General features: G+C 41.8%; 1 protein-coding gene across 1 annotated transcript in view; it reads right to left on the bottom strand.

Annotated features, from left to right (window-relative positions):
• The window catches only part of LRP8 (LDL receptor related protein 8), a 171621-nt gene that overhangs the window by 41038 nt on the left and 103313 nt on the right, over nucleotides 1–27270 (bottom strand). The window contains exon 3 of the mRNA XM_053950707.1: nucleotides 25524–25646. Within this exon, the coding sequence (XP_053806682.1) occupies nucleotides 25524–25646 (123 nt within the window). The remainder of the gene's footprint in view (nucleotides 1–25523; nucleotides 25647–27270) is intronic.

The raw sequence follows: 27270 nt of genomic DNA, 5'->3' as shown, positions 1-27270 counted from the left end.
AAGGCTCCTATTTATGGAAAGCAACCTCTATGTTAATCATCTCCCTGACAGAATAATTATAGACATTTAAAATATATAAATCAAAGCTTGAACTTTCAGGGATGCAGCAATAGAAGCTGCTGTTGGTCACAGTTCATCAAATATTTGTGTTCCAGTGGTTTCTGCACCTAAGCAATCGTTGCATGGAAACCAACGACTTGTAAGCACTGGCAGCTAACAGAGAGGGGATCTTGTACAAAACTCAAAGCAAAACTTTGGTGAAAACACACCTGCATTTCCAGCAAATTGGGTGTTTTCCTCCCCTCTCCTCCAAGAGGTTGCAGATGCAAGTGGAGTTCATGTTGTTGTCCCCACTATTAAAGAGGCTTTCAGCAACTGCAGTCCAGACTTAACATTTCTGTTTCTGTGCACGGCTACACAAACCCAGACCTCTTGGGCTGACGTGACCAAAATGTTTTACTTCCTCCTTCCCTCTTTGTGCAGGCAGAAAGGAAAGGGTTAGTGCTGTGTGATGGTGAGTGCTCTTACCCTGGATGCATTCTGGACCAATGCGAGTTATAGCAAGATCTGCCTTTTCAGAAAAGCACCATTAAACAACTTGGTTGAAATGTCAGACACATCAAGACCAATTTATCACAATGAACTGCAAATGCCAAGGATGGACAACAATGGTTTATTTATAAGGAGACAAGAGCAAAGAAGACAAGAGGGTTCCATTTACTCACTACCGCCAATGGCACATTCTTCTTTCTCTTTACAGGAGGCTACAAAGTCTTTCAGAGAACCATAGAGCCTAACTGGCGCCCCACTGTTTGCTTCCTCTTGTGCCACTGCTGTGCTTTTCAGGCTCCGGACATCGTGTATATTCAAGAAAGCCCAAGAAAACAAAATTGATTTACTTTCAGAAGACCATTTGTCAGGTTCTCACCAAACAGGTACTCTAAGAGCATACACAAAATGCAATTAAGCAGCTTCCACTGGTGGGAAACCCACAAGACTTTTCATCAGCAGACTGAAAAGAATGCCCTTTGTGGAAATACATCATCTTACAGGTCTGAACAGCTCCTCTATCTCTGCTGCAATAACTCCCCATCCTCTCCAGACTGCCCCTTGTGGTTTCCCCAGGTTCTTCACAAGCTCCAACCCAAAACTTTTTTTTCTACAACAGAGAAAACTCAATACTAAAATGGTTTAATTATTTTCTGCCATGCCAATGAACTGTTCTCCCAAATATTTCCACTACTTTTATTATGGAACTTAAAATTCCTACCTCCCTCTTTCCCCCAGCAATGATTTAATTGTCAGCTTATTTTTTTTTTAAAGGAATGGTTTTAACAAGAACCTCCCCTCCTCAAACACTGCCCTTAAATCTTCTTTTGTCACAGCTGGCAGAACTGCCTCAGAGATGTACCAAGAACAAAATAAATGTTCATACCTGCCCAAGTAGAGGATTAGAATCCAGTGTGTTTCCAGGGAAAACAAGCCAAGCTGGTAAATGAGCAACTGCTCTGCAGAGAGGAGGGGAGCTGACAGGCAGAGATTGCTTAGGGAAATTCAGAACTCAGAGTTCTCAATCACTGAAGATTTGTGATTCAGAAAAAAATCTCAGTCAAAATTTGCATATATTGTTCTTTTTTATATATGTGTGTGTGTATATGAATGTATATCCCTATCTACACTTACTACTGACTTAAAACTCAAAGTTTCCCATTGAAATATTTAAGGTGCATAAGAAACACAGTTTAAAATCCATCTTCTGACTTGAAATGTTGTCACAGCTGAAGGTGTGTCTGACTGGTACTTTCCTGCTCTTGGCCCTTCTCCCAGCTGTGGGTGGCTGTGAAGAACACTGGCCTCTGCCCCATTCACCACAGTTTCCTCTGCAGCTCAGGACAGGTCACTGTTGTTTAGTTTACTTTACTTTTGATGTATCTTGACCCTTCAAGACACATCAGCTTCTGGGTGTGATTTTCTAAGGTGTATTATATCATATTTGATATACTTGATCTCCCTGATGCCTTCCTTGTGGCACGTTAGGATCAGAAGTGGTTTTGTGTGGGGACAGCAACATCCATGGTGGGTGATTCCCACGTCCTGGGAGTTTCTTTGGCCCTGGTGCACAGAGCACTGTGAGCACACAGGGACTCCCCCAACCCTCAGCTTTCGCTGGGTGCTTAAGTTTGGATCTGGGCATCAGAATACAGAGAGACAGAACACACTGTGGGGAATGCTAATCCAAGAATTGTTCCCACTAAGGTCAGGAGCTGCACTGAACCTTCTGTCATGAAAAGCAACACAGTACAAGCATCAGCCTGCTGGGATAGCAAGACTTACATGAACTTGTAACTTCTACAAAAGCTGATCCAGCAGCAGTACTTGGGTTGCTCACCATATCTGTACTACACATACACTTGGGATCTCTGAGAAAATACAGGCAACTCTACAATTTCAGCTGAAAGCAGCCCAGGCCAAAACAAATGTCATGATTAGTGGCTTAAGTGAATTAAGATTATAGCAGTGAGACTTGGAATGAGACCAACCCAGCAGCAATGACGCCTCTGTTGACAGAAGCAGCCGCCCCATCCATCTGCTCCCACAGGAAAGTCCGTTCTGGTCAGACTGCGGCACGCTGTCACCACCCATTCCCAGGGCTGGCTTCAACAGATGCTACCTGACTCTACATTTGTGAGTGTCTAAGTACAGGCTGATGTGCCACAGCCTTTGTGGCAGCATGCAAAGGCACAGAAATAGTGAAAAATCTATTCCTCATGCACAAAAAGATAATTAACTTATGGGCACTGCCTTTCAACTTTCAACATAAATTAAGCAACTCAAAAGACAGATTAGGAAAGGTGACTAAGGAATTATAGTGTAAAATGTCAGGAACAGTGTTAACAATTGATACACCTGATAAATAGATTCAGTGGTGTGATTTGTTTGGTGATGACTTACGTTCAAAGTTCCCAGGGGAACAGAAGAGGATTTGCACAGATTTCCCTCCATTGCACTGCACAGTATAGCCCTTATTAACTCTGTCCTTGTGTGCTTGTAAGAAGGGCTCCTCTACAACACCTTGTATTGGGAGTCTGATGAGTCTCCAACTCCTCTACCTTGAAACTGGAGGGAGAGAATAAACTTAGCATACAAAGGGTTCAGCTTGTCTAAAAGAGATAGGTAACAGGTACCTCGCTTTTGTGCAGATTAGCACATTGGTGATTACCACCTCTGACATCACAGTGGAATAATCAGGAATTCAAAATCCTAGGATTAATTCTAATTACTGAAATAGAGACTCACTGTCAGAATAGCAGTGAGGTAACTTTTAGAGGAAAAGTGTGTTCCAAAAGCCCAGACACTACAAACAACCTCAAGTAAGAAAATGATTCTCTGGTGTCATGCCAATAGTTTGAACAGGTGATATAAACTGTATTTGGGCACAGTGCAAGGAGGTAAGAGATCACTATAGCAGGCTGCAGACAAATGGCACCAGGTTTTAGCTAAGCTCCATGTCTCACTACGTGGGTAAGGAAGAATCCATCTATAGTTCAGAGCTATCCTGGCACCCTTGGAATCCTGAATACTGTCACAGCCCAGGACAGCAAGCTGCACAGAAAGAACTGCTACTCTTGGGCTTCCAGTGCACCATCTTATCTTTGATTCCTGATTGCTATGTCTTACTTATCCACTTCAAAAATCAAAACTACCATCAAACTTGGCTAGAGAAAGCATTTCCTTCCCTCAGTCTGACTGGCAGGACTTCAGCTGATTTTGTATTCCTGTAAACACAGCAAATGCTCTTTTGCTGCAGTCATCTGGGCACATCTCACCTAATTAATCTCAGAGTGTCTCCAAATACTGTTCAAATGAGAACTTCTGTTCTCTACCTGATGTGCCCAACAGGCCCTGCTGCTGAGAAATAGAGTCCTTAAATTCAAGTCAGCTGGCTTGTTTTGGGTAAATCCAAGTCTAGGGTCCAAGTCAATGGTCCATGGTAAACAGGAGGTCAAACTGGTTGATTACATGATCCTCCTTGGTCTCAAACTGCAGGAAAATTGTGATACTTTCAGTAGGAATCAGAAAGCTTTTTAATTGCCTTTAAACTATTCTACATGGTCATACTTCTGAAATTTCAGAATTTACAAAGATCAGATGTTTAACAGCAGTGTGGATATAGGCTGCTCATTGAATTCCCTTTTTTAACCACCTAGTGCTTGTAAAACAACAGTGCTTTTTAACTGGTGTCTGTAGAATACACTGTGACATTCCCCCACTGTCAAGTTTGGTTGTGCACAGAGAATCCAGTTTCTAAGAGCCCATGACAGGTTATTAGGCGTGAGAGAGATGCACATGATACAGTGAGGGCTTTCTGCTCCTGAACAAACTACATTTCCTTACCTGCCACTGCACACATGAGAATTCATTGCAAAAGTTTATTCCCTAAAGCAGCTTCTATGCCCAAGCACCTTGAGACAAAAGCTGCCTTTCCAGGGGAAACTGAACAGCTCCACAGATATTGTCAGCAATCCCCCAAGGCCAGTCCTTGGCCTTTCTCTCCACCCAGGCCTCTCTGTATGATCAGCAGTGCCCTGCTGGCTCTCATGTTCAATGCCTCGAGGCACTGCTTTGCTCAGGGATGCACAAATCCTTTAATAAATTTGAATGAGACACAAGGTAACCCTGGGGTTCCAACTCCATTCCTTGCTACCATTTTCCACAGGTTCTGGACAGCACAACATACAGAAGAACCATGGGTCACACCACACCTGTGGTGTGAGCTGCTGCTCAGCTCCACGGGGCAAGGCAGAAATGTGAGCAACAGAATGAGGCTGTGCAGAGCAGCTCCAGCTGAGTAAAGCATTACTGCAATTATTGCACTGTGTGCAGCCATGGGAGAGCCCAGGAGCCACGTGCCACCTCGGAATGCCAGCTTCTCGTCTTTCCTGACACCACAGCCATATGGTCACAAGAAACATTTACTCAGATTAATCCAGAGAAGAAATGAATACAGTCCTGAAGTGACAGCCCTGCTTAATGACAGTGAAGCACAGGCCTCATTGTTCAGAGGAACAAAAAGGGGATTTTGATAAACTCAAGTCAGAGGCCATCTGCCAACTTTCCCTCCTATTTCTACCAACTTTGGCCCTTTGCATGTCTACTTGATGGAAGAGGAAAATCTGTAATTTACTGTGGACTTGAAATGGAGAGCTGTTTAAAACCCTAACGTGATTCCTCCTCATGAAACCACCAGACCCTCTTGCTTTTCTCTCTGCTCCTCCTCTAAACCAGAGCAGAACTTGCCTTCAAGAGGAGTTGTGTCTCTAAGACATTATTTTGGCTACTGAAAACCTGAGTTTCTACATCAGATTTCTTCAGATAACTTTGTACTATTTAGAATTTTATTTTCTCTCCACTGGTAGTTTTGTCTCATCTCAAGGATCAGTTGGTCATGCCGTTAGCTTGGCACAGAGGCAAGAAGATACTAATAAAAACCACAGGGAAAACCCCAGAAATCATAGTAAGAAACCAGAACAGCTGAAGAAGAACCTGTTACTGGCAGAAGTAAAGCAGCAATGTGCACTGCTGATCTCAAACAGTTTCATAATAAACTGACAGTTGACTTTGGTAGTTAGCAAACACCCAGGCCTGCCAGCAAAACCCAGGACTCAAAATTTTCTTTAGAGATAGTTTTCTAATAGAAAAGCTATTAAATATTCCCTTTTGTGAGAGGCATTTTTCATGTTCAATCAAAGCCAAAGCTTAAAAAAATTCAACAATGTCATGACTTTAAGAAGGTCAGAAAAAATACTTTGCTTTTTTCTACCCTGAACATAAAATCATCTTTAAACTCTATTGTTTCTAGAGCTAGTTTGAAAGAGAGCGATGTACAACGTTGTCCTGTCAAACCTCCCATCCCACCACTGTCTACATCAATAATTACCCTGTCAATCTGTGTACACATTGCCAGTTGCAACGCAGTTCAGCCTTCCCTTCCCTTCTGCATTAACAGTACTGGGGGAGGTCAGAGAAGAAAAAAAAAAAAAACAAACGGGGTGGGGGGGAAGTATTTTGCCTTTCCCATAGCCCAGAAATCAAATGTAACTCCAGTCTTTGACGTGGTTGAGAGCTGAGCTCTGTTTCTCAATACAGATCCTCTACCTCTGCTTTTTTTTAGGGATGCCTACTGTGAAAAACTAAGTCTGGCTACAAACAACCTCTAAAAATCTATCACGATCCACTGTGTTCCCCTTGATTAGTGATGCGTGACGCCTTTAAGGCCGTTCTGATTCGGGCAGGCCTTAGGAGAATAAAACACCCGAGGGTAACAGCTGAGCCAGCACAGACTGGGAGCCAAGCAGCTGGGAATGAGCAAAGTTCAGACACAGCCATGCTCTGGGAAGAAAGGGGAGTGTCAGGGAAGGAATGAGAGTCGGGAGGTTAGGTGGCACAAGCTGGGATGAATGGAAGTCAGCTAATTAACCCCAGAAATGCAACTCCTGAAAGGAAAACTTGTTCCCTGCCCGAGATCAGGGATCCCAGAGCCTTGTGGGCAAACAGATTTGTGAACACTGAAACTTTCTCACGCAGCCACTGAGGTGACAAATGGATGTGCTGAGCTGCTGAACAGAGCCCTCAGGAGTGATGTGCCAGAGGTGGGGAACAGCCTCAGCCTTCCCCCCAAATGGAACTCATTACAAGTCTTTTGTCACCTATTCAGGTGTCAGCCTAATTCCCACTACCTAATTCCCATGACCTGGGCATCCCACGGGCACACACCAGAGCCCACCCTCGATACAAAGCCCATCCCTCCTGGTCTGAGTTGGCAGAGACCACGGGAAGAGCTGATCTCCACAGAAACAGAGGTAATAACCACATTCTCCTGATCTCTACTGATCCAATAATGCTTCCTGCTTTATTCCTAGCCTTTGGGTCTAAATACATTGCAGCTTTAACAACATCAACTTTCTTCACTAAAGATTCAGTGATAAAATACTCCAGATTGCAGCACACAATAAATCAATCATCCCTCCCTGTATGGATTTGTAACTCCACAGTTTGAAAGCATCTTGGAACAATTTCTGCACAGATACTTTTAGATAAGGGATAAATTTACTTTTTATTGAATTAAATGTTATTGACTGGCTTTGGTTTATAGATAAAGGTGACTGAGTTTTTTAGGTCTCTTCAAATTGTTGGCACTGTGACCCTGAACTGTTTAAAAAATTCGTTTCTAAAAATAATTCATTCTCTCAACTGGCAGTATCTCACTTAGTCCAAGCCCACCAGACATTATCACCTTGGTCACTTGTCAAATTCTTATACAAGCAGCTAAGCACAGCACCAGGACAGATTTATCTATTTTTCTTCCTATATATTAATTTCTAGAATGCCCCAAAATATGCATCCCAGAGTGCCCAATTTCTATTACAGCAAATCCAGAAACAAATTCCAGATGGCAGTTTATTTCATACATATTCTGGCATATTTAGGTACTTGACTTCTCCAATTCTTTAGGAGCAAATTAATGCTCAACTCAAAATTAGGTTTTAAAGCACCATTTTAAAAAATTCACCTGGCTATATCACTCAATTAGCAAACATCAATTACCAGATGCCAGTCTGAATTTGAAGGTAGAAAATTATTGTATTTTGTAAGTGCTGCAGATAATGACAAAAATCCCTTAAGCTGGAGAAATGTCCCTGCAAAGGTGACTCTGTTTCACAGGCCCAGTGCACAGACTGGATTTGAGAGTACTGAGCAGGTGGAAGCAAACACCCAAAATAATCCTGGATGAACCAGAGGACAGCTACCCTGGTAAGAGGAGTTTTGTGGGAACAAAAGAGAGCAAAAAACCTGTTATGATCCTCACAGTGTCCATACATTGTGCTCACTTAGCAACCAAGAAATATGTGGGGCCAATTTACACCTCCAGTTCTTTCCAGCAAGGCAGCAAGACAGAACTTGGCCTATAAATTGAGATGTAAAATATTTTTTATATACATATATATATATATAACTAGCATATAACAGATATGTAAACTGTATTATATAAATTTTACTGCCAGTAAAATTTATATAATCAGGAAATTTATAAAAATTTATATATCAGGAACTGGCAGTTCCTGTCTCTTGCTCTTCCTTATCACTTAGGCAGTAACTAGGAAATTGTCAGATATTCCAGTACCATCCTGAAGATAAGCATAGTTTGCTATCTGATGAACTCCTAATGAATATACTGTTAATTGCATAACCTTCCTTCTGCACAGGAACTTTTCTGTTCATCAAGGGCATGGATAAAACAGCTTCTTTGCTTTGGAGCATCCTTGTAATTAATAATATATTCTTCACACTTCTAAATATAACCCATAATGAGATGCTTTAAAGGATCCAAGCTGCACCTTTCACCAAGTGCTTTTGATCAGAAGGGAAGGAGCCAGAGCTTGTTCAGACAACAGAGGCTGCTGGAACGGCGACTGTCGCTTCCCAATCCTGAAAGGCTGCAAATGACTTCAAACGGGCTCAGCAGCAAAACATGCCAAAACAGCTTCCCCACCTAAAACACACTGTCTCGTTATCTCTGGGCATATTCTGTGCACATCAGAGATGAAAAGAAGTAGATGTATTAGGTATAGACAGTACATATAATATAGTCTGCATAGATGGATATTGGTAACTTCTACTTGTTAACTACTCATTCTACTCATTAACTCCATGAAAACTCTGCAATCAATCACAAATCAGGTGATGAGCTACTAAAATGTGCAATATCTCCCCATTTATGCTTGCCATCCACGTGACCTGGCACCTCTCAGAGATTTCTCCTGGTTTCCCTGTGTTGAGAAAAACACATCTCCAAAAATGACAGAACAGGAAAAAAAAGGTTTCTTAAATACCTATGACTTTCTCTGGAGACATTTTCCAGAATTTCTTTACGCCGGGGGTGGCAGAGCACTGCAACAGCTGCCCAGGGAGGTTGTGGAGTCTCCCTCTCTGGAACATTCCCAACCCACCTGGACATGTTCCTGTGTCACCTGCTCCAGGCAACCCAGCCTCAGCAGGGGCATTGGACTGGATGATCTCCAACCCTGACTAATCTGTGGTTCTATGACCTCCAAATAATGATCCATGGTTGTGGAGATGAAAGGAGAGTGATTTCCCCCACCTGTGGAGCTCCCTTAACTGAACAACACAATTTTTGCCCTGAAAATTCCTTCCCAGTGGTCTGGATGGAATATTCCATGATTCTGAGGTGGAGGTTCTTCCAGTGCCAGAGCTTGCTGTGCCTTGCAGCAGCTGGGCCAAATGCCTTCACCTCTGAACTGTGAGCATCACTGCTGTCTGCCTGCAGCAGCTGAGAGAACTTCCCATGTTTAAAAGCCTCAGGACCATTAAATGCTTGCACAGCAAAGGCTGACTTTCTACATTGACATCTTGCTTAAACAACAGCATATCTTTAAGACAGGCACCAATTTTGATTTAAAGACTTCAGTCAGTAAGGAATTCAGTGAGTCCACTTCATTTGCCACTACTGTTAAGAGCTGTATCTTATCTGTGTTTCTCTTTTCTAGTTTCCTGGATCACGCTGATTCTTGCTAAGCTAAAGAAATGACTGTGTGATGAAACCAAAGAGACAGGTGTAAATTGATAAAGGCAACTCTCAACCCTCTCTTCAATAAATCAAATACCAAATACCCTTCTAATAAGGTTTATTTTTCAACTCTAATCATGTGCACCTTGCAAAGTTGTTCACAGCCCCTTGTTTAATAACCTTTCCACTTTATAGCAGCTACCCATGTCTTTTACCACCTCTCAACCACCTGCTCTTCAACTTGCTTAGTACAACCTCTAATTATGTTGTAAACTACATTTTCTAACCTTTACGTTTAAGTCAAATCACATATCACAAAATACACACAGTAGCTTATTAAAATTCACAGTATCTTATTAACAAGGTCATGATTCAATCAAGAACTACTGAGAAGTGACACAACTCTTATTTTCCCTAACATGTTGACACAGATTTTTTTTTTTTTTTAATCTTGATGTATTATGTTCCATTGTCAGGCTCTCTGTGGTTTTGTCCAAAACTAACAACAGCCAGTTCAGTACACACAGCTTTGGAGCTGAATTGTTATTGTTGTAGCAGTCAGGAACTCCAGGTTTGGGCTGGAGACCTCCTACAGCAGGTTCTGTACTGTGCTCTGTCTAACCTTTTAAATCACCCTAAAAATACAGCTTTTACTAACTTACTGAAACTTCTACCAGCATCTGCAAAAAAACAGGAATGCAAGTTCTTAAAAAAAAAAAAAAAGAAAGAAATACAGATCAGAAAACTGACTGGCTGTGTCCCTCAATGAAAGTTTGTTATTACTTCTGCTTTAAAAGCCAAACCTTTAATAGGTGCTGTTGAGTAGCAGGAATGTCATCAAATGTGCAAAAGCAACTTCTTCCTTCTGAACAGAAATTAGAAATACTTTCAGTATTTATTCAGTTTCTGTCACTGCAGCCTATACTTCCACTCTCACTGACCAGTATCACACGATATGGATGTTTTTCTTACAGCTAAAGAATTCTTTACAATTCTTCCTATACCTGGCCACAAAATTCTCATACTTGCTTCTGGCTTTTCTTATTAAATGAATTTATTACCTAATTTCCCCTTGTACCTAGACTGTAATACTTTCAACTCTCAATAATATGGATTCTTACACTAATTTCTTACAGAAACAAAGTTTCCATATACAGTTAATGCCTCCCCCCATGATAATCTGCTTCTCTGTCCTAGTAACCAAATGTGGTGGCCAATTGGAATAAAATAACAAAAAGATATGATATCCTGAGGGGAATTTTTGTATCTTCAGTGAAAATACATTGCAGGGCAGAATGCTCTGACAGAAGAAAAGGCTGCATCAAAAGCCCAGCCTGTACTGGATGACAATCCATGCACAAAGAAACTGGGGAAACTTTTAATTGGAATTCTTAGTCTCTTATGCACCTAAGAGTCAATCAAGCCCAGGACATAAATGAACAGGAGGCAGGGAGGGAAGAGAAATCGAATTCACAAGTTCTGGTGCTCCTGAAGTATTTGCTAACTCAGTGATTGAACTTTGCAGGAATCTCACCCACAGAGCAAGCAGGAGAAAAGCTCATAGAAATACAGCATGAAGTGGTTCTTAAAGGGTGGTGCATGATTTTTTAATGCTTTCACCAGGAAGATTTTCTTTCCAACCTACCATAACTAAAAGAAGCAGAGTAGATCTCTGAGACCAAATTCTGTTACCTGTATAGTAGGTAAGATTGCACTTGGTCTAGCTAAAGTAATTTTTATGACATTTAGATTGAAAGTACACCTCATTTCCTATGCAGGTCAGCTATAATTTCCTACACAGCCACTTAAGACCTGAGGGACTCTGATGTCAGAACTTTAAATAACTGCACTCAGAGTGCCCAACCTTTCCAAAACCTCCTCTGACAATGAGACAGAGCTGTCTTTATGTAGGACTTTCCCACCTGGCAACTGCAGGAGTGAAGGCACATGGAGCTCAAGGGGAAGGGGTCTGGCAGATTGAAGAGCTTTGCCCCAAGACCCAAAGCACCAGCCCAGCCCTGCTCCACCCCGCAGCCAGGAGCAGCCAGGAGCAGCCAGAAGCCACCAGCCCTGCCTGCCAACATCAGAGACATGGCATGATGGCAAGCACAGGCACTTCCACTGAAGGCACAAAGGGCAGCTGTGAGGCAGCTCCTCTGCTCTCTGGGCATCTCTGCCATCTTCCCCAAAGAAAACAGATGCCAGGCTGCTAATCTGCTTTAGGAGAGGGAAAGAACAGCCTGGCAGAGGTTTTGATCCGTGTCACAATTACAGTTCAGTCCCAGAGCAACACACATTTCTCATGATCCCCAGCTGGAATTAATACAAAGGCTGAGCTGAACCAATATAACCTTTACAATGATAAGGAAATGTTCTCTTGCATCACCCCTAAAAAGCAACTAATATGAAAAATGTTTGGATACCTAAAGAGTGCTTCATTCTGTTAAGTTAAAAAATCAAGACCAACAAAAACCACAATCCAGAACAAGCATAGCCATGTGAAATCATCAAAATAAAATACTCCTTTCCTCCTGTTTGAAAAACCCTGATATCCTGATTGACTATGCCTGGAGAAGTGTGCTCATAACAACATTCAAATGTATTACTTGATTACATTTTCAATACAGGTAATACTGTAGGGCCACACAAAATATTAAACCCAGCCTACAAGTCACCCCAGCATCCAGATTCCAGCATGTACCCAGTCTCAATGACCCAGGTTATACAGAAAAGCAAACAGATTCTGTGAGCCTGTTACAGAAGAGCACATGTGGTGCTCTTGCTGATTTTCAGTCAACAGAACAACATGACTCGGTCAGCCCAGTCTCTCTGCAGTGTAGGTCCAGTTCTTAATTTGGTTTTAGCTGACAACCACTGCACTCTACACAATGTGCTGAGCTCCAAGTGTACTAATTGTGCCTTTAAAGACAGATTTCTGCATCCATTGTTGTGTGCACTGGCATGTGTCATCCTTGGCTGCATTAACCATGCACTGAACCATCACTCTCGAGGCTACTGTTCCTCCTTCCCCTCTCAAACCTCTCCACTCTCTCCATCCAGCCAGTTTTGATCTCTCAAGGTCTCTGGAGTTTGGGAAAGTGCTTAAGTAATTACAGTACAGAGGAAGTAAGACAGCACATGTGTGGGTTTGAGCTATGGAATTTTTTCATTTGGCTCAGGAGGAGAGAAAATGTGTCTTGAAAGGCAGAAACATCAGCCCTTGTTCTCAAAATATTTGATGAGCAGATAGGGACACATTCACTCCTTCTGGAACATACGTTACATGACAGCTTCCAGTGGCAGCTGCTTTACACTCTGGAAAAAAACACTGCTTTTTCAATCCAAAACCAGAGGAGATGAATGAAAAAAATCCAAGTGAAGGAGAAGAAGATGCAAAATTGTTGTTAGGCTATGTAAAGTAAAGAAGTGACCCCACAGTTCTGAAGATCCTCCCTGATTTTGAATAGTCATTGAATACACTTTTTGCAGGAACCTGAATCCCAGACATGTTTTTCTTTTAATTCTTTTACACTATTTTAGAGATTTCTTCTTCATTTATTATGTATAACAGGGATTACATTTTTATTTAGTTTAAATTGGCCTTTTCTAAACATCACTCTATAGCTTCAAGCTACTTCCTTTTGAAATGTTTTCACAGTGGTCGTCTCCCTGGTATTTAGAACTCACCATGACTAACTCCTCATAGCTCCTTAAATATATGCAAAAAGAAAAGGACTTTCATTTATGTTACTAAATGCAGTCACATCACAGACTGTCTCCTAAAATCAACCTTTAAAAACAATAATAAATATTTCATACCATATGCTGAGAATATCATGGGCTCCAATCTCACCAAGAAAACAGAAACACATGGAAATTCCTTGCTCAGTACTCTGTGGAAAGAAACTGTAAAGCGGAACTCAGAGGGGTGGATAGGAGTTGTTATGTACAAGCACAATGCAAAGGCCACTGTTAAATAAACAGAAATCTTGTGCATTAGGACTCAAACTGTGCTCAGAATTCAGGCCACCACCAATCTGAGACCACCAGCAGTTTAGCTCAGTTAATTCTTATGGTTTGCATTCCAAGTACCATTTCAAAGGACAATTCTGCATTTCAAGTAAAACAAGGTATAATGTTTACACCCGCACAGTGTAACAATGAAAGGAAGGAAAAAGAAGAACAATGAAAAGTCTCGATTTTCTCCATAATCCTGACACACACTTCTGCATAAATGCTTCTCTTTAAACCTTCTCAATCAAGATTTCCAGCTCACAAAAAATAACAAGGATTAGCTCAAGACACACTAAGCAATGGAGCATGACTGAGACAACGTCATTCTGCAGTGATGGGCTGACTTCTCCACAACCCAAAAATCCATGCTCCCAGTCCAACAGCAGCTGGAAGAAACAACAGTGACCTTTAAATTTCAGGACAATAAAATCCAGCTACAGCAGGCAGTAGAACAGCAAAGACAAAATCTGAGAGCACATATGGGAGATCTGTGCCTAAAGGCTACACAGATTCATAACTCTCATTTCTTTTTTAAACATTCCCACAGATGGTTTTGAAGAAGTTGCTTAAGCTCAGTTTTTATCAGAGTCTGTGCACCTCACTGCCTTCATTGAGCTACTGATGCATGTACAGATGTTAGCAAAGCACAGGCATGGCCAGATGCCCCCTTTTCTACAGGATGGTCTAAAAAAGGAATTGCTTCCTAGAATCTATTGATTGAGAGTATTCACCTTAGAAGCTGCTGCCTACACTGAAGCATCCCAAAGAGTGCATTTAAACACTGACAATCTCTTTCAGAAGTCTCAGTCTGGATCCTATAGATATTTCCTGGTGTACTTGTGAACATTTAGGCTTTACTCCTTACCAACACTTCTTGGAAAACAGTGACTTAAAGTGTCTTACTAAAGAGTTGTGGATGAAAAATTTAAGTAAGTGATTGTGGAAGAGCAACAGTCAACTTAAAATGTCCCATGTGCTCAACTTTTACTCAGTTAACAAAAAAAACTGGCAAGAAATTAGACCAACAAGAGTCACAGTTAAAAGCTTTTAACCCAATGGAAAAATCCAATCACAATTTAAAGCCCTATTATTAGATGGTGTCTATCAGAGAGGAATATAATCAGACACACTCCAATCACCCAGCTCTGATGACACAGCAGCAGCCTTGACAAAATGACACCCCTTCTTTTGCAGATGGTGACACTTTTAACCACTTCAGTCACCCATGGCCCCACCACAAGGCAGCAGCAGAGCCAAAACAAGCCCAGGGTTCTTGACTGCCAGACCTGCAGCTCCAGGACTTTATGGCAAGACTTCCTGAAAGTCCCCTGAGAAGCACACACCGATATCTTCATTTCCTACCACTGCCTGAGCATAGGGGACAGCACAGAACCAGGTGTGCTCCACCACTGGCACCAGACTCCTGATTCTCCCAGCCCTTCCCCTCACCCTCCTACCTGAACTGCTGCTCACCCTGCCCTTTGCACAGGGCATCTTCCCATATTTCCTGGGCATGATCTTCTCCTTCAAACCCACCTTCAGAGGCTGCTTTTGCCCAATGTACAGTAGCTATAATTAATTAATTATAATTAATACAATTATCTCTGTATATGAAGGGCAACACTCAAGCCACACCTGGTGTCAATGAGGGACCCTCTGACCTTCCTTTAATCTGTTCCACTCCTCCTGCTTTTCCTCAGTTTCCTTGCTCTTCTTGCTTCTCTCGAGTCTGTTCTGATACCAAATCCCTCTGCAGCCCTCTGTAACCTCAGCACAGCCATAAGCTCTGTGCCAGAAGGCGGCTGCACAGCCTGGGCAGAACCCCACTGGCTTCAGCAATGCCCTGCTGCAAACTCAATTGCTTAATTACACTGCAAACACAATTACTTAATTACAAAGGAAACTGGGACTGCTATTACAGGACCCCTTTTCTGAAGCACCTCTTGGTGCTGAAATTACAAACTGTGATTTAAGTTGGTGGTTTAAGTGCTTGCTGGTTATCGGACAGAAGAACAATTTAGAATGGGCTTGTAGTAGAGTGGTTATGTGCAAAAAGGAACTTAAAAATGTGATTTTAAGGGTGACAATCTTTCTTTAATCCCTTAAGAGCTGTTTAGTTCACTGTGTGGCTTGAATATAATGAATCAGGAACCATTTTTCCAGGTTTCACATCAGGTAATTATGGAAACAGAATAGAACTTTAATTATGAGAAAAAACACAGATAGTTCTATTGTGATCTTCCACAGCATTGCTGTTTCTTAGAAGAAAACATATTGTGCAAGCTGGAAAGAAACCATTGATTAAAATAATCAAAAGCCCTACTAGAAGCATGGATGTGCTTTTCTTTGTAAAAACCAAAACATTGTATCTGACTAGAGATAAAATAGTTGGGGTATTTGAATTACCTCTTCCAAAGCCCACTTTAATTTTTCCTCGCAGATTCATTTAATTAAATCTACTATTACAGGGTGGGTTTTTTCATTTTACATACACTATACAAAAGCTTGGTGTACTCTGGGAAATCTAAAAGATTAGAAAATCTTACCAATAGCTTTTGATTTTGATTTCTTCCCATTTTTGGCTGAAACAACTTGCTTAAGATGTTGTTTCCAAGCATGCCAGCAATCAAATATTTTTTAAAATTAAACAGTGGAAGTTACAGGTAACTGATAAGCAGAACAACTTTTCAGTTCCTTCTCTGAAAAGCTGAAATACCATTAAAGCCAGGTCAGAGGTGTCAGGGTCATAGGGAAGAGTCCAGAACTGAATTTGGCTGGAATTACCAGCCATGCCAGGCTGTTACTGGAATAGGGGCTTTGTCAGCACAGCGGGTGCTCTGCTGTCGGTACCAGCCCAGGACAGGCACATGAGCACCACAAACGCTTCAGGGTAATCGGGCAGCCCCACTGCTGAAGATGCTCAAGCACAAGTGAGAGCAGGGGGTGCCTGTGGCTCCCTTTCATTCTGTGGCTGTCCAAGGAGCAGGGCTGTTCCCTGGAGGAGGGAATGCTCCCAGAGCACCCGGGGGCTCCATCGGGAGCGGCTGGTTCCACACGGGGCTCAGCCGGGGCTGCGAGCCCAGCACGGGCCCCGGGGGTCTCCGGATCAGCAGCTGCTCGTTCATTTCCTTCCTCCCAGGCTCACTTGCTCTCTCTTGTTCACTGAGATTATTCCAACTCTAAACAAAACAGGGAGGGAAAAAGCCCCACAGAACGCTAGGGGGACAAAACTGTACAAAGGATAAAGGAGTTGAGCAGCATTGAGATGAGACCTATTTGTAAAAGAGATTATAGATGCAAAAGTGCTCCTTGTCACAAGGGAAAATAAAGGCACAAAAGGTCCCTCGATGAGCAAACATAATGAAACCTGCCAAGATGAGTGATAAAATCATAGAAAGAAAAATTATACAGGTCTCCAGGACACTGCCAGAATTCATTGTAAAACACTTTTTCCCCGCTTCCTGAAGTCTGCACTTTTAAAATTAAAATTAAAAGCTTGCCTAAGGATGGTGCAGCATTGGTATTTCACCTCATATCTGCCAGTACAGTATCTCCTCCCTGTTCTGTCAAAGGACTGAATAAAACAAATAGCATTCAGGACTTCACAAAATTTCATACCACAAAGGAAAATCTGAGTGCAGTGTCCCAGCCCACCTCCAGCAGCTCCAGCAGACCATCCCCCACCATTCCTGGCAGCACCTGCATGGCCACAGTGAGGACATTGCTGCACCGAGGTCCAGGCTCATACCAAGGGGAGATGCTGTTCTTTCCATGTTAAAGTGACAACTCTTCTGAGGTTTTAAAGGTATTGACAAGTAAAATGCTGCTCAAAGAAACCAAGAGGACATGAAGAACGCAGGGAAATAAAAAAAAAGGATTCAGTAGACAAGCATAGATTTAATAAATTCTAGTGTGTCCTCACCCTTTTATGTGCAAAAGAAAGTAAGTCTGAAAAGGCTCTGGTGCTATTAAATAATTGTGTTTCTTATCTCAGAGTGAACATTTCATCTTTTATATACATACAAAGAAACCCCCACCTGTTTTCTTTTTTAGAGGATGGAACAGGCAGCTTAGATGGCAATTTTAATTGAATGTGTTCGAGCTGTTGCACAAGAACATTGATGCGTAGACCCGTGGCTGGGAAGAAAAGACTTTCCTTTACCACCTACACCTTGACTTCATTACAAATATCCCTGCTGGTTTTCACAACTTAGCTCCAAGGTTGATACTTGCAACATGTCTAGAGGCAGGAATTGTGAAGCAGCAATGCAAATTCCAGTGGAATTCGGTATGTTAATTGCTATTTCCCAGTCACACTCCCCATGGGGCTGATATACCTGGTGAAATACTAGAAGGACCAATTGTTCTTTTCTCTGTGTGTCTATGTGCATTTCTCAACACACATGTATCACTGTACACACATAAATGCACACACAACGGCTAGAGATGAAATCGATTGTCAAACACATTACACATGTTAATCCCCGTGCAGGAAAAAAAGAGAAGTGTGGTTATGTTTGCAACCTCTGCCAGAACAGGGAATCACAGTCTCATTCAACTTAGAGAGCTCCAGTGACAGGGTAAGATGATGAGTGAAGGCCAGAAAAAGGGTGCAAGAACTGGGATGAGCCTAATGCGTGTTCTAACGAAGCACTCAGTTCTCTGCTTTTTAATGCAAAGGATTTATAATGTGTTGGATTAGGTTAAAATACAAGACCAAAAGGGTCAGCTAAAATGTGGCACTTTAAATATAGTCATGAACACAGCGTCCCTAGAAAGGAGGCTGGAGCTATGCTAAAGCCAAGCCTTGATTCTGGCTCTCAGTGCATCCCACAAAGGCACAGGCAGGATCCACACCACTCTCACACGTGCAGGCAGTGCTGGCTCTGACCCCCACTCCAGAGCAGAATCTCGCTGAAAGCACTGCAGGCTTTAAAAATCTCCAGTGCAAGGCTTAAATTACAGAAACTACCTACCAAAGCATGCAGAGACTGCATATTAAACCAGTCCTAATCGTGATCCTAATCCTAAAGGAAGCAGGATGGAGTGTCATGAGACCCTTATTAAAACTGCAGAGGATTTCAGTGGGAATGAATAAAAAGAGGATCCTACAACTGCAAGAATGGAGAAAGAGAGGAAAAAATACCCATCAAAGAAAAGGTGGTAGGACAAGGAAACACAGCTTCAACATACAATTCATTAAGATACTAAAATGTAGAAGCTATTTTAATGTCAGGAACATTAAGATAAAGTAATTTGATATTCACTTATTTTCCTCACACCATAATTCACCCATTTAAAAAAAGGAGAAAAGGTTTGTTGTCTGTGCTCTTGTACTGCAATACTACTTCATTCAGTTAAAATATTTCAGTTTGCAAATTATGTTTTGCCTTTGATTCCCAGAAATTATTTCCTTTTCACATCAGCCATAATAGTTAGACAACTGTGATTCCTGCATCCTTCTCTCAATAAACAAACAAAAGGATAAATATAAAAATCAGGTAATCTGAAATTCAGAAAGCAGGGAGCAAGAGAATGGAAAAAACAAAAGTGCCAAGCAATGAAAAGCTACCTGAGATTTCTGAAAAACTTTTACAGTTTTAGTAGTTCAATATTTATAGCCTGTTAAATAATTACACATACAAGAGCTTCATACACTCAATTTTCATTTTCCTGCTATTTTCTCCTATTGAAATAACTGCAGGATTAATTGTAGCCATAAAAAGGCAGCATCCAACTCTTTTATGACCACTCCTGTCTATAAAATGCATGAACCCATTATCCCAATAGGGAAAACGTTTAAATGCTGGTGTTTAAACTTTGTAGCCGTCAACAACAAGTGAAAGCTCAAAATCGATCTGGGGGATGGAAACACTGCAAATGTCCAAGCAGACATTGCTACATGAAAAAGTGACTCCTTCACAAGATAACACTGCTCAAGAACAGAACAATACAAACATCACAGCAGACCCAGCAGGTTTTTCAGCTGGTTTTCCTACAGAACTCAGTCAGCTCTCTGCAAAGGTCACTATGGAGACTTAAGCTCTAAACACATTCCCATAAAGGAAAACCACATTTTGTGTAGGTATTACTTAAAACTTTTCAGCACTGGTAGAATTGCAGTACAATCATTAAATATCCTAAATTCATTTACATCTTTAGGTAAGTAAAATGCTGAGATCACCAAAGCCATGTAATCATCATCAAAAAGAAGATGTAATTCACTGCCTACGAGCCACAGACAAAGTTATCCACTACTGGAGATAAACTGCTCAGCTTTGAGTTTGCTGAATTTCCTTTGATGTAAAAAGAATAATTTCACGCTCCAAGAAAAGGAACAGGATGCCAGAAAAACTGGATTTGACTCCTTATTCTGTCAAAAACTTCTTGTGTTAGTCCCTGCAGATCCTCTGGGATACTGAGGTCAGCTTAGGGCTGCTCAATCAGGACACACCCAAAGGCTCTCCAGGGAGGGACAGTGTCTGTGGATCCAGAGGCACTTGGGAAGCAGTGGGCTGAGATGGGAGGGTTCCAGCAGGGGTAAAGGTCCATTTATGAGAATTTGAAGAATCACCTACATTTAGAATAAAAGGGAATGTAAGCCATCATGCCCAGGGAACTACAGGTCTGCTGACAGAGCTCAGAAAGTCTTATCCATCTCTACTGTTAAACACTGCCATGGAAAGGGAGTTCTCAGGAGTCTGGAACCCTCTGCAAAGTAGACCTGGAAGCTAAGTGGCATCTTAAAACCAGAGAAGTTAATTTATGTTCAAGTTATATTTTGGATGTGATAAAGCTCTGACAGGGGTGAATGAACAAAGCAAAACCTCTATCCTTGATTACAGAATTGCATCATTGCCAATTAATTATCTGACAAAATAATCTGAAATGAGAAACTACAAACAAGGAGAGGCTGGGGGACCAGCACTTGTTCAGCCAACAGAAGAGAAGGTTAAAGGAAGATGTCATTGCTGCCATCAACTCCAAAATGGGAGGGAATAGTGAAGATGGAGCCAGACTGTTCTCAGAGGTGCACAGTGACAGGATGGGAGGTCACAGACACATGCTGCAACAAAGGAAGGTCTGTCAAGATAAAAGGACTTTTTCCATCAAGAGGGGTGGTCAGACATGAGGACAGGGGTCCAGCTTGAGCAAGGAATTGGACTAGATGACTCCCAATTATGAACCTCTGTCTCAAATTATTCCATGACTTCATGGAGAGATGATCATGGCAGTTTTCATTTTATTCTGTCTCAATAAATTTGATCACATTGACAAATCAAAGCTTTAATCTCTAGCTCTACAAACCAGTCTCAGCACCTGGAAAATGAGACTGCCACTTTTGTGCCTTGTCTCTGGGAGGATCCTGTGGCTCTAGAAGTGTTTCCACATCCAGCACCTTGTCCTATATTTGCTTTACAGATGGGATCCTCAGCTGCTGCAATTCAGCAGTGCTCCCAAAGGCCCAGCAGGGACAGTGCCAGGGGGACAGTGCTGTATTTCATGCTGGCTGTAGCCAGTTGGTGCAGCTGGAGTATTGTTAAAATGCTCACCTGTACATCTGGCATTAACATCACTGTATTCAATTCCCTAAATTACCTCTAAACAGAACAGTCCTTAATTTACATGTTCCACTGCATTTGCAATGCCCCAGCATCTTATCACATTTATACCAATAGATCTGCTCTTAACCTTGGGGAGAAAAAAAAGAAGAAAAAATAAGAAAAAAAAAAAAAAAAAGAAAAAAATAAAAGAAAAAAAAAAAGCTTTCTTTACTGCCCCAGGTCCCAAAACTGGGTATCTGGCTCTGCCTGGTTGATTTGGCCTAGTTTTTTTCTTTTGCTGCTTGAATTCAATGGCCCAGTGTACGTGATGCCCTGAAAGGAACACTCCACCCTTCTCCAGGAAAAATTCTCCAAGGGCAGGGAACAGTTTATTAAGTCCTTTTCCACAAAAGCACAGTGATGTCACCAAACCCACTCAGTCATGCAGGAGATCTGCATCAAAGAAGAATAACAGAGACATAATATCCTTTGGGCTGAACAGAGAGCTGGGACAGGATTGTGCATTTGGGGGTGAACGGTACCATCAATGCTACCAACAACAGCATTTTACATTTGGGCAGCTTAATAGGAAATGAGGGCAGAACTGACCAGCACTGAGAGAGATCAGCACACATAGCAGCAGCACACAGAGTGCCTGGGACCATGGAAAATAGCCATTAAAAATATAACTGTCAGGTTTGGATATATCTTCCTGAACCACTCATGACATACTTTAAAATAAGAAAGAAGTGCCTGAACTGGGTGCTGTATTTCAAACCAACGTTCAGGGTTTGATTTTATATTCCACTTCCATTTTAAAATCTATTTCAAGAACTGCTGCTTATTAAACCTGCCCTATTAAATCATTCCGCTATTAAATGCAATATGAATTAGGTTTCCCAGTCTCTTTTTCTTCCTCTTAACATCCTACACTCTAACACCCTGTACCTTTCTGTACAATAATTTCTGCTCTTAACCAGAAGAATGTCTGAAAAAGAAGTGGTGAGTTTATGCTCTCTGCATTCCTCGATCTCATTATATATACAATGTCCTAAGGCAAGAGTTTGCCAGCTTAGATTTTCACTTGCTCTATCCCTTTAATTTGTGTTCCCATCACTGTTGTTACTGATTGTTAGCATTTGTTTTTATTTTTCTCTTGAGATTTTTTTTTTTTTTGCTTAAGTCACTGATTAAATAACTTAAATTCTTCAGAGGGAAATTTAAAATTTCCTGCTTGTATAAAAAGCAGAATGATTCAGTACCTGTGCTGGAACAGCATTAGGTAGATAACGTTCATTTTGCTGGAGGTCTCTGTTAGCTCAGTCAGAAAAATGACTTCCCTTCCCCCTCTCTCAGCTCCAAGAAACTGGGTAAGGAAAAGGTGAGGAATCTTCCCATACTCATAAGCAGAGCCTGTGTATCTCAGCAGTGGCTGCACCACAGCCCCAGGGTATCACCAAGCCACACTGGGCTGCTTTTAGTGACAGTAATGAAAAACAGGGCCAGGGCTCTGCATATGGTGGGCTCTCTAATGTAGGGTACATGTGAGCTACCAAAAATCTTCTGCCAGAGACCTGTCTTGCAGAAAAATGAAGAAATATAACCAGCTTCTTATTTACAATGACCCATTTCAAAACAAAAGCCTGAATAACAATCTCCTCTGAAATCAGTCCATGATAGAAACTAATCAACCTTCAACTAGAACCAGAACCCACAACAGGGAGAAGTCCTAGAGATTTCATCAGCTGAGGATTCAGTGGGATCCATAAGATACCCTTACAGCCACCACTCCCAGACACATTCAGTGGCTTGAAGAACACAGCTAAAAAAATAACAGTTGCATGAATGGCAGAAGAAGTGCAGCCATCACAGGTCCAGCAGAAATCAGGCCAGCTGTGATGCCATCTCACCTATTGAACAGGACACAGGTCATGCTGTCCTGAACATCTGGGAATGGCTAAGGTCCCCAGAGAGGATATTATTAGGTACAAAGCTGAGCAACTTCAGTGATTAGGGAAACAGAAAAACCAAAGTACAATTTTGGTTCTGTAAAAAACCAACCCCCCCCCAAAAAACCCCAAAAAACCAAACCAAACCCCACAAACTGTTACCTTCAACCAAACATAGGAGATGGGGACACAACATCCCTAACTACCAACAAGAGAGCACAAACTGTATTTAAAAACACACCACAAAAGCATTCAGAAAATAAAAAGCCATTTAGCAGCTGGATAGATGCTGAGAGGAACAGCCTTGTTTTCACCACATTCTAAGCTGGAAGTACTCCTAAAATGCAACAGTCAGCATTATTAATGCTCTTAAACTCCCTGGATTGAATGGACTATGGACAATGTCCCAGTGCTGCATTAACTGAGGAATAACCCCAGATCCTGGCAGAGGTGCTGGCAATTATGGGGCCTGTCTGAAAGCCATTGATTTTATAAAGCAGCTTGATCTTAACAGAGGTGAGAAATCTCTTCTTTCCCAACCTGTCCCTTCCCTAGGGGAGCTCTGCAGGGCAGGCCCCTCCACAGGACTGTGCTGCATTTCTAAGCAGGAAAATGAGACAACCACAGACCCTGCAGTCACCCCTTGGCACAGGAAGAAAGTCCAGCCTTGATTTCATCAGGGAGAAAGAAAATGGGACTGAAAAGAAGTATCATACAGGAATGTCCATCTATACATTTTGCCTGTCACTACAGCCTCATATTAAATAACATTTATGCAGATGAAGAGTTAGTCCTTTTACAGTAATGGGCCACATTACAAGGAAAGTCCAACATTCTTTAAAAGTTTCTTTAATAGAACAGGAGCAAACTTGTTCCTGTGTTGCAGGAAGATGTTTTATGGGCTATCTATTTTTCTGAACTGAAGAACTACCAGAGAAACACAGACTCTCTTAGAAAGTTTCAAGTAGGAGGAAAAAAAAAATTAAAAAGTCACAAAAATCTGAACAAATTACTTTTCTCTGAGGACAGCAGTCCTGTATGGTAACAATCTGAGGCTCAGGTCAAGTTTCTTTTGTGATACTTAAGACTTAAGGCTGATTTCCCCAGAGGATGAAATAAGTGGGGGGAAAAATGAAAGGGGAAATGGGTAGAAAAGGGATGGAAGATGATTAACAGAAATCATCAGGGATCTCAGTGCTGCCTGGCCTATCCACAGCTTGTGCTATGGCCTCTGACATGAGATTTGCAGGCAGAGACTGCAGCAAATGAAGCTGCTTAGTTATTCAGCCCCCCTCCAGACAATCAGGTAGTGGAAGTAGCATTAATGAGGCAGCTTTTAACTAAGGAGGATGCAGGGTGAAAGACCAACAAATACAGTGCATAAATATGTTAATATATTTATTGAGGTAATTTTTTCTGTAGCCTGTATGCGGCTGCAAAACTGATTCAATTCATTTTATGCAAGAGAAGTGCATTCATCTCCCTTAATTAGGGAGAAAGTAGGACTGGTACTAGGATTAAAAATAATAGTATGGTTGATTTTGAAGTCCTCTATGAACCCCATTCCAGCAAGATCTGATAAAATACTTCCTCCAACACTGCTTCTGACTCATGGGAATATTTGTGAAGTACATGACTGGAAATTCAATAGAATGGCCCGTACTAGTTTCTTGCTCTGGCAAGAACAGATCTGCAGATATAGGTAAGCACACAAATAAAAGTCTACATATTAGTATTTTCATTAAAATACCCCTGGGATTCCCTTCAACTCAACATCAGACAACCCTTCACAATTCTAGAACAATGGAGCACAAATGGGCCTCCTCAAAAGGCCATGATAAAATGCATTACATGAAAATCAAGAATGTTCTTTTTACTTACTGGGTTTTTAAAGGGTGTTACCTGCAGTAACATCTGTCACACTTACTCTCAGCTTTAGTTATTTTACATTCCTCATCTTTCATCTGCTGCTTTTTTCATTTGTTCTCAGAGGAAAAATAAAAAATGAAGATTGAGCAATGCAGTTACATTGCAAAACTCCTCGGAAATAACAGAACTGCTGTCTGCAGTGATGATAAATCCCAATATGTTACCATGCAAAACACCAAATCTGAGTTTCCAAAAAGCCTGATCCCAGGTGAGTGTGACACTTCTCCACTGCTGCTGATCATGAGCCTGACAAGCAGCTCAAGATGTTTACAGCTCCCTTGCAGACAGAAATCCAGACTAGACAGCACTGCCTGTATCTGTCTGGAAAATGGGTACATTTGAAAGTTTGTAAACTGTGTGATTTGAACGACCTGAATCTTTTGTGTCTTAACACAAGCATAAATTGACAGATCATCCTGCAAGTGCTGGGAATAACAGCTTCAGTTTCTCTGTGCTTTGATAATAGAACATGTCTGAGAAACACCACTTTGAGCTACTCACTGCATGCTGCTTCTGATTCATCTGACCCGTCGGGACATTCTTCTTCCCCATCACATTTCCACCTGGCTGGGATGCAGTGCCCATTGTCACAAGTGAAATCTGACTCAGCACAAGTTTTCTTTGCTGCAAGAAAAGAAGAAAGTACTTGGCATGAACATAAACAGTGCAGAACATCTCCACTGCACCCAACCCCACCAAGGACGATATGGAGTGCTGTACTAAGAGGATTTTTTCCATATTCAACATTGCTTCTTCATGACAGAGTCCCACATATATCACAGATGGGTGTTTCTTCTCACTAGAACTCCTACCCCTCCATTATTTGACGAGGATTCACCCTTCCGTGTCTTTTTCCAGCCATTCAAAAAACAGGGATGTTCTTTTTCAAGATAATTTTCTAAGGCTTTTATTATAAAAAGCTGCTGCCTTCATGGAACTGAAAGCATGCTGCATGATTTACAGACAGGCAAGACAAACAAGTATCACCTTTGGAGTACTATAATCTAAATAATAATGTTTCTCTCTGTGCCATCTATTCATGGCTTGTTAGTACATCTGTCACCACAGCAGATGATCATAAAGCACTCCTTCAAACACTAACATTCATTTCATTAAATGTCAACCACTCCACGCTCTTTGCTTTGCTTGCATTAATCTAGGGCTTGAAAAAGATGCAAGACATGAACTCAAGCAATTAATTGGTCTATTCCTCCGTGCCAGTGGTGCAGCACCATGTGCTCTGCAGTTCCAGTCAGCATCTTCCCACTGCGGCAGAAAGAGAAAATTCTACTTAGACTGGGTCCCTTCAGGCTGAGGCCTCAGTGTTGATGTGACACCATTCACTCACAGTGGTGACTTCAGTGGCTTTTCTGCTGAGTCCTGAGCAAGGGCTGGGGCTCCATGTCACCACATTGAAGGGAAATGCTCTCTGGCTAGCTGATATCTACCTTTGGTAGCCATGAACTGACACAGGAAGTCCTGGCAGGGAGATTTGTCTCTTCCCCCTGCAAAGCTGCTCACAACCTAATAGGATCACAGGAAAATTCAAGTAATGAAGGACCTCAGGAGGTCACCAAGTCCAACCTCCTGCTCAAGACAGGCTCAGCTCTGAGGTCAGACCAGGCTGTTCTGTGTTTTATCCAGTCTGGTAGGAAAAATCCCCCAAGATGGAGCCAGCACAACTCCCCTGGGCAACCTGTTCCGTGGTTTAGCTGCCCTCACATCACAGTGAGACCTGGGCTTGCCAAGCCATTCTCTCTTACAAGTTGTGTGCACATATATTGCTACATCAATACTTCTTCCAGCAAACATTTTCTGAGCATTAAACACAACAAATAAGCCTCTGGGGTTTGATCTTTTACTTTCCTTTCTTCTTTTCCTACATGAACTGCTGTCAGGATGGGAGTCATGTTAAATATCACTCACGTGCCCACACAGGAAACATGGAGCATTTCTGTGTAAGGTGCTGCAGAGACCTCCACAGCTGAAATAAAGCACTCATTTTCCAGCACACAAAACATGCAGCTTCCCTGAGCAGACATCCAGCAGGAAAACACTGCAAAGCATCACTAAGCAGCTGTACAATCTCTCAGGATGCACTTTTTAAAGAGAACATACATTTACTCCCCTTCTGTTGCTAAATGAATCAGATTCTGGAGAATGAGGGGGGGAAAAAAAGGACAATTTTCAATTTTCTCTTCAGCCATTCAGAAACAGATTATGGACTAACATAGAACAGAAAAACCAT

The sequence above is a fragment of the Vidua chalybeata genome, chromosome 9, assembly GCF_026979565.1.
Source record: "Vidua chalybeata isolate OUT-0048 chromosome 9, bVidCha1 merged haplotype, whole genome shotgun sequence".
In the NCBI taxonomy this organism is placed as follows: Eukaryota; Metazoa; Chordata; class Aves; order Passeriformes; family Viduidae; genus Vidua; species Vidua chalybeata.
This window is presented reverse-complemented; position numbering and strand designations above follow the sequence as displayed.